Raw genomic sequence first — 8320 nt, forward strand, 5'->3', positions numbered from 1 at the left:
TGGCCAGTGATGGCCCCTCTTCCCACTTCTTCACTCAGCTGCTGTCTTAGACAGCTCCTCTGGGCTTCCCCTCCAGAAATCCAAGGCCCAATCCAGCAGGCATTTAACATAGATTCCCCTACCCTCCCTCCCGCCCCACTCTCCCTGGGCTCTGGGACATTTACCTCCTTCTCAAATCAATGCTTAATTATTGAGCTCCACCTGGCTGAGCCGAGAAAGAGAGGACAAGTTGATAAGAACTCAGTCACTGCCCTTCAGGGGTTCAGCTTATAGCAGAGTTAAGACCTGAGCTGGAGCTAGAGCAAACAAAGACCCTGTGAGTTTCGAGAAGAATAATCACTGTTGATTAGGAAAATGCATCTCACAAAACAGATGGCATAAAGATGGGCTATGATGGATGGGGAAGGTTTTATTAACCCGAGGAAGAAAGGGGCATTCCAGGCGAGAGCACGGCAGGGGTAAAAGCTCCGAGGTGAGAAGACGCGCGGCCGCTGCAAAATCCTGAGTTGCGCAGTTTGGCTGAAGCATAATATGGCGGAATAGTGGAAAGAGAGGCTGGAAGGAAAATCGGGGGGTTACTGTGAAGCGCTGTAAGAGACGCGGTGAAATGTTTGCGACACTGGGGAGTTTCAGGATGGTGCGTTTTAGGGAGCAAAGGGGGCAGGGAGGAGAGGCTTCCCCTCCTCGGCCCTCCCAGACTGTCCACGGAGCGCAAAGCCCCACTTCTCTGCTAAGCGGACTGCACCTGCCCTGGCTCCCCGACGGCGCCGAGTCCTACCCTCCCCACAGCAGTCCGTCTAGCGCTGCCGACAGAGGGGAGCCCGCCTTGGCTTCCCGCTGCTCCCCCACCGCGGCTGAGCACGCACAGTGTCGCGCGGTCCCGGGTCCGCGCGCGGCAGTGCCTAGGCCAGTGCTGATGGGGGTTGGGACTTGCCAGCCACTTGCTCCCAAGAGTTCTGCGGGAGTGCAGGGGGATTCAGAATGGGATCTTGGCCAGGGAGGGGAGGGGACCGGCCAGACACGACTGGCGTGGGAAGAGAGTGGCTCCCATCCCCTGATGGCCCCTACTGCCCCACTTAACTTTTAGCTTTTTATAAATTTTCAAATATGTACTCACCGCCTAGTTTCCAAAGTTATCCCTTCCTAGCCATTCTTACGTCATCTCATTCTCTCCCACCACTCACCTTAATAATGCAAGATGTGGGTGGTTTGCGGGAAGGGCGCCCCAACCCCACCCCCGCTGTTCAGTTTTAGGGCAGTGGGTGCTGGCTTTACACCACGAGACGCTGGAGCGCAGAGGGGCGTTGGGGGGGGGACGGGCTGGGCGGGGAGCTGCGCTCCCGCTGGGTGGGGGGCCGCGGGGGGCGGGGCCGGGGCGGGGGCGGGGCCGGAGGGTGGGGGCGCTCGCCTAGTGACTCGAGACCAGCCGTGCAGGGTGCAGTGCGCTGGCCTCGGTCTTGCAGCTCGGAGTGTGCCCGCTGCACTGCGGCTGTCGGTCCCCGTCGCCCGCCTCGCTGCCGCTGCCACCATGCCCAACTTCGCCGGCACCTGGAAGATGCGCAGCAGTGAGAATTTCGACGAGCTGCTGAAGGCGCTGGGTAAGACGACGCGAACCGCGCGCTCCGGCACCGAGAAGCAACCCGGCGCGCGGGGCCCCGAGTGGGTGGCGTCGGGGACCAGCCCTCAGGCAGGAGGGGTCTGCGGGGCGACAGATGGGGGCGAACCCCTAGGCTCTTGGGGTCTGGGGCGACGCGGGACCTTGGGGCGATGCTTGGCGCCTTTTCCCGAAGGTTCGGCCTCTATCTCGTGGTAGATCACGGTGAGGCGAGATGCCCCGAGTCGATGGAGGATCAAAAATCATTAAATTGGGGGGACCCAGTCTGAGACCATGCCCTACGCGAATTCACTGGGTAGCTCCGGGAAAGCCACTTAACCCGTGGGTGGGCTTCGGTTTCTCGTTTCGAAAATCAGGGTGAGGCGGCGGGAAGAGTGGGGCCATTTTAAGATCCCTACCTGGGGTCAGAGGGTTTGAGAAGGGCCCGGTGCGACGGGCCGGTGGCGACGTCCTGTGCCCCGAGCCCTGTGCACACGCATCCGTCCCGGCGCAGGTGTGAATGCCATGCTGAGAAAGGTGGCGGTGGCGGCTGCGTCCAAGCCGCACGTGGAGATCCGCCAGGATGGGGACCAGTTCTATATCAAAACATCCACCACCGTGCGCACCACAGAGATCAACTTCAAGGTCGGAGAAGGCTTCGAGGAGGAGACGGTGGATGGCCGCAAGTGCAAGGTGAGACCCCAGAGTCGGGGCAGCTCTCCGGGGTCCCTGCTTTCTGCCCACCGCCTGCCGCAACCCCTGCGCCTTCGCTGCAGCTGGACCAACCTGGAAGTGTTCCTCGGCAGCCTGCAGTACGCTTCCCCTTGCAGGGCGTGTGCACGGGCTGTTAGCAGAGAGGGTTTGTGCAACCGGGTTGCCCTGGGCTCCGGAGAAGCCTTGCCACCCCACCCCCCACCCCTTCCCTCCCCAGTCCTATTTCTAAGCCACCTCCCGAGGTGTTAGCAGCCGAGCTCAAAGCGCGGGCACTAGGTTGCGCCGCGTTCTTCAGCGCTTTGCGGCGCCCTCGACTGGAGGAGGAGGTTGGAGGGGCCGTCGGGTTCCCGACTCCGTCGCGTTCCCGGCTCCGTCGCTGCCACGTTTCCTGTCGCAGGTGGTGCGGAAACTCCCGCAGCCCGCCCCCCACCCCCACCCCACCCGGGTGCCTGGGCCTCCTGGGAACGCCTTGGATCCAGTTTCAGCGGTCCCCAAGGCCTGGGCCGGCTCTCTACCCGGTCTCTTAAAGGAACGGCGAAATCCTTCCAAAAGCGAGGGAGTTCTGGCCTGGGAAATAGACTAAGTCCTGTCTCCTAGTCCTTAATGGCAAGAGTTTTATATTTCTCTGAACGTCGGCCCCAGGGGTGAGTGAGTGGACTTAAGCAGAGGGGTTTGTACATTTCTTTTTGGCATGGGCAAGAATGGGATTTGTTCTAGCCCTGGAGTTAGATGGAGGGTTAATTACTCCTCTATTTTCAAGACAGATGGAAAAATAATCGTTGCTGCCACCACTTATTTGAAAAGTGACAGAATGTCTCCCTCCATTTCCCTAGTGTTTAAAAAAAGAAAAAAGTAATAACATTCTAGAGAGTGTGAAATTGTTTCTTTCACCTTTCCGGAGTGGTGCCTGTCTGGTCTACAGACTTGGAATCTGTGGGCACTGGACTTGAAAGTGAGACTCAGAGGCAGTCCCCCAAATTACGATGACCCTTGTAGCAGTATTTGGCCCCCAGGATCAGCATGACCTGAAAAGAATGCTCAGATTGGAGACTGGTGGGATCTGAGGCCCAAGTCACCCCCTTGTTTGCAAACCTTAAAAGAACAGGACAGTGTGGTTAGAGTGGAGGGCTGGGACTTGGCAATAGGCACCGTGTCCGACAGTGGCTACTACCAGGGAAGGCAACTATGATTTTAAAAAAAAGCAAAGTGTCCCCTGATAGCTGGGAGAGTGAAGCTTTATTTAGCCACCTTTCCGCCTTGTCTGGTGTACATCTCACGTGTGCACATTCACACGAGCGCTCTCAGATTAGAGTCTTTCTTTTTTTCCTGGAGGGATAGAAAACTGGAAAGTGGCAGCATTTTTATCCTCAGAGCCAGACACCCAAGTTTATCAGAGCAGGTTGTGTATATGTCAATGAAGGCAAACAGAAAGCACGTAGGTTTTCCAAAATCCACTCAGGGAACAGCCCTCCTGTGCTGCCGGTGTGGCTGTGCCTCCAAGCCTAGCATCATAACGCTTCTAAAAGCTGTGGTCCTCATGTAAAGTTCTTTGCCTTTAAAATCCAAATTGTTTGAAGGAGCAGTCTATTTGCATATAAATGAACCATTGCGCTGTCTAAATTTTATTCCTAGAGATGTAAATCATGTCTAAGGCTTCACTGCTTTGGAGAATACGTGTGTGTGTTCGTGTGTGTGTTTATTCACGGCGTATCCATAACCCATAAAATCTGTGACCAGTGCTCTGAATTTGGGCTTTCTAAGGCTCAGCAGTGAAGACTCAGTGCCCGGTTCACGGGGACCATGTGTTGCTTCTCTGCATTGCGCTCACGCTCCGGGCGCTCATCGTTATCCCTGCTCCCGCTGCGGAGGCTGTAATTAATGTCGCTAATGGTTTTCCTGCCCGCAGAGTCTAGCCACTTGGGAGAATGAGAACAAGATCCACTGCACACAAACTCTTCTCGAGGGGGAAGGCCCCAAAACCTACTGGACCCGTGAGCTGGCCAATGATGAGCTCATCCTGGTGAGTGGTCTTTGACTCGGAAATAAGCCCCCAGTTCCCCCAGATGCCGGCCGCAGCGAGCCACGCAAACCTGTTGTCCTCGCTCGCCCATTGAGGGAGAGAGACCATTTGCCCTGGGTTTAAATCTGAGCACAAAGCCTGAGATGCCAGCGCAGGGCAGAAGAAATTGGTAACAGTTGGCCCGAGAGAGGAGAGGCTCAGAGAGCAGAGACAGGCTGGCAGTGATTTTAAGCGACACCTCCCTTCCGGCGAGGCTCAGGTTGCTTGGGGTTTGTGAGTTCCCCGGGTTCACACTGCAGGAGGCATTTGTGTTTTCCTTCTCATTCTCCATTTAGCAGGCTGCGAAAGAAATGTTAGCGTGGTACCACACAGCTCCTTAGAGGGGATTTACCCCCACACTGACAAACTCCAGCAGCCTTCAAGAATCAGGCAAATGCTAATTTGGAAAGTGTTGGGGTAACACAGAGTGGAGGGGTGGGGCCTTTAGAACTGCAGAATGCAAGCGCTATCTTAAAGGTATTTAGATTTAAATTCTTGAAACACCCATGGCCAGACAAAACTTACCAGCAAGGCCAAAATAGAACCGCCTGCGGTTTCATCATACCCCGGCCCCTCCTTTTTTAAGTGGAGCGGGAAGGGAAGGCTGGGAGAAGAAGGCAACCCCCAAGATCACTCTCCCTTTAATGTTTTAGAACACGCTGAGCTTCCCTTGCAATCAGCGGTTAACCTTCATAGGAGAGAAGAGAAAAGCTGAATGTAACCAGGAAATTACATCCTTTGTTCTCCATCAGGCATTTTGCTAACATCTCCCTGCTTACTTGCCCATCTTAGCCAATGTCACTGCCGAGTGTGGTTGGAGGTGTGCTAGGAAAGAACGCCCCATTTGATCTGTACATGGCCTTTCCCTTGCCAGGCCTGTCTCCCTGCTGTTAAAAGAGGGGTTGAGCTAAAGTCTGATCCGTGAAGTCCCTCTTGGCTCTGAAATTGCAAGTTTATTCTGCGAGAAGACCCTGAACTGAGCTGTCTCTATTAACTTAACTGGGGCTGCTTGATCTTTCCTTTCATCCTTCCCTGGGCTGATTTAACATGCTTTCTCCTTTCGTAGAGAAAAAAAACAGGCTTATTTTGCAACCTAGTTAATGTTTTCAGGGAAAGAATACATGATGAGGTTGGAGAAGTACTTTGAGGCTGAGACATGGAAATTTAAGAGGATAGAAGCACATGTAGGGTGCACGGGTGGTTCAGTGGTAGAATGCTCACCTTTCATGCAGGAGACCCGGGTTCGATTCCTGGACCATGTATTCTCCCCACCTCCAAAAAAAAAGCACATGTGGCTCCCTGGTATAAGAGGCAGCAAGGGTGGGGATGGGTTTAGTTCTTGCGGGTCGCAAAGGGTTAATTAGGATGGGTTTGCTCTTTGACATGGTGTGTGATTTTATTCACCTCTACAGTGGTACTCAAGCAGCCAGAGTCCTAGATGAAATTCTGCTAGGAGGACCTGCCTCTTCCAAGTCCCGACTGCCCCTCCCCACCACTACAGTTCCACCCCCGCATCCTTCCCTGGCTCAGCAAACATATAAACAAGCCTCAGAGGGCGCATTAATTCTTGGCATTTGGGATCTGAAATGCAGGCTTTTGTTTCAAGGGTTGTGGTCATTAATAAATCCAAAGCTTAGGGAGATGGCTCTGCATGTAACAAGAGGCAAATTATTCTAGTGAAGTTGAAATAAATTCTCCCAGTGTGAATAGTAAATTGCCTCCAGGTTGTAAGATGTCTTCCTTTGAAAATTGAGTATATTCCCTCAAGCCACTCTGGCGTGTCCTATAGTTTCTTTCGGCAACCTCTATGCATCATAGGTTGAAGGCTGAGAAGGCCATCTCAAATGTGGATGGAAAGGAAGACATTTGCTGGCCTGGATAAGGTGCCAGATGGTGATACCAGTTTCAGCCTGGGTAAAGAGTCAAATCCCCAAACTTTGGCATCCCATTGATACATCACGGCCCTAAAGCTCCAAGAGGTCCAGACATCTGAGAGGTGGATTTGGGGCACCCTTCCCCTGCATCCCTCAGCACAGAGAATCTTCTGCAGTCCTTGCTGACCAGGAAGGAGCGTAGGACATAGAATAGGTACAGCTGCAACAGTCTGGTTTGCAAAGAAGCTGGTGATGAGCTGCGTCCTTGCTAATCACCAATGACGAAGTGTTTCCCCAAAACACGCCTGTTGGGATAATGGTCTAGCAAACGTTCTCTGAGAAGCATCTCGTCACCAACCGAGGGCTCCAGGGGAAAGGACCTAACGATCCTAGGATGTCCAAGCTTTTAGTGCCCTGGTTGTAACCTCTCTTGAGTCTCAGGTCACTTTGAGAATCTGAAACATAGAGACCCTCCAATAGAAGAAGGTACGTCTGCCAACAGACATACTCAGATGAGGTCTACAGACTTGGGGTGGCGGGGGGAGGTTGCCTTTTGCTTTTGTTTTTTTAACATATATATTGCTTTGCTCCAACTGCCTGTGAGAGACCCAGGAGAGCAGCCTGTGAGTAATTGCTAGTTTTTGGAAATGCTGAGACAGATTATTTATGGGCAATATCATTTCTGGGCCAGAAGAAAACGTCCTTCTCCGTCTACGGAATGAAGCCTGCCTTCCCTCCCCACGGCAAAAAAAAAAAAAGAGCCATGGAGTTTTAGCTGGAAACAGCCTTTGCACTCATTTTATTCATTTCCACCCCGCTTTTCAATGCCTCCCCACCCCAGAGGCCCACGTTTACCCAGTTTGTGAGTTTTTGCAGCTAAGACCAATGTTCTGAGCCTTGCAGGGGCGTTGAGTTTTACTTCTACACCATCTCAGGCTCCTCCCAGGCTGGACTGCTACTTCCCGGAAGGCGGTTCTACTCCTTCTCCAAAAAGCAATCCCCTCTAGTTGTCTGCTCTGGACCCCGTGGTCCCAGCTGCCCATGCTCCTGGCTCTCTTAAAAGCATTTGAAGAGAGACAGAACGTCCAGAAATATCCAAATATGCCATTCTCCTCTTTTTATGTTGAATTTCAAAACCAAAGCCAGGAAACTATGATTTCTTATGTCGCAATTCATAGGTTCCAGAAGCAAAGGAAAACTGCCTATAATTTTATGCCCCAGTGGCCTCTCTGCCAACATGGGCCTTAAAGAAGGGGAAAAAGAAAGAAAATCAAATTAGAGAAAAATTAGCACTTGGCATGAGCACACAGCGCAGGAAATGGAATGTCTGTTACAAAGAGTTTTTAACAGGGCAGTAACTGGCCTTATTAGTGATAGACTTTAAACAATTTTTGCACAGGCATCTGCACTGATTGGTTTTCCTTTTCTTCTCTGCAGACGTTCGGCGCCGATGATGTGGTCTGCACAAGAATTTATGTTCGGGAGTGAAGGCTGCTGGCTTGCCCCAACTTTAGGGTAGGACACAGGCTCCCCCATGGAATATGTCATAGACCCAAGTTGCTAGTGGACCTGCCCTCCATCCTTCAATGTTAGATGATCCCCTGTTTTCCTCATGACAATGTTGTAGTGTTTTACCCCAAGGCCATCCTGGCTCTTGTGTCCCTGGTGCCGTGTAGTTTGACATTTGCATGGTTTCATCAGTCATTAAAGTGGTTGGACACATGTCTTGGCTGTTTCCTTTTGTGGATTGCCTCTTCTGTTCAACAAGGGGTTACTGTGTCCCTGCTGTCCCCAGGATTGTGCCGTCTGTGTAGGGCTTTCAGCGCACATCGGTGATTGAAGATTGGGCGTCTGAGGCTGGACCCAGATGGCAGACTGAGGTGTGTGTGGACCTCATTGCGTTGTTCTTCAGTTGAATTAGTTGGTATATTACTGTTCCCAGCAGGAAAGACAGCACACGCTCAGAAGGGCTCATTGAAGACGGCTGGTTATTAAGGGACTAGTAATGCAGACTTCGGCAGGAAGCAAAAAACTCACAAAGGATGGTGAGGCACCCAGAGCCTAGCAATGGGGGAGACA

General features: G+C 52.6%; 1 protein-coding gene across 1 annotated transcript; it reads left to right on the plus strand.

Moving 5' to 3' along the window:
- Positions 1-1409: 1409 nt before the first annotated feature.
- Positions 1410-7963, plus strand: CRABP1 (cellular retinoic acid binding protein 1). The gene is made up of 4 exons (XM_077126676.1): positions 1410-1598; positions 2109-2287; positions 4215-4328; positions 7679-7963. The coding sequence occupies exons 1-4, from the start codon at positions 1529-1531 to the stop codon at positions 7727-7729; spliced, it is 414 nt and encodes a 137-aa protein (XP_076982791.1). The 5' UTR covers positions 1410-1528; the 3' UTR covers positions 7730-7963.
- Positions 7964-8320: the final 357 nt, after the last annotated feature.

Source organism: Tamandua tetradactyla, chromosome 14 (assembly GCF_023851605.1).
Source record: "Tamandua tetradactyla isolate mTamTet1 chromosome 14, mTamTet1.pri, whole genome shotgun sequence".
In the NCBI taxonomy this organism is placed as follows: domain Eukaryota; kingdom Metazoa; phylum Chordata; class Mammalia; order Pilosa; family Myrmecophagidae; genus Tamandua; species Tamandua tetradactyla.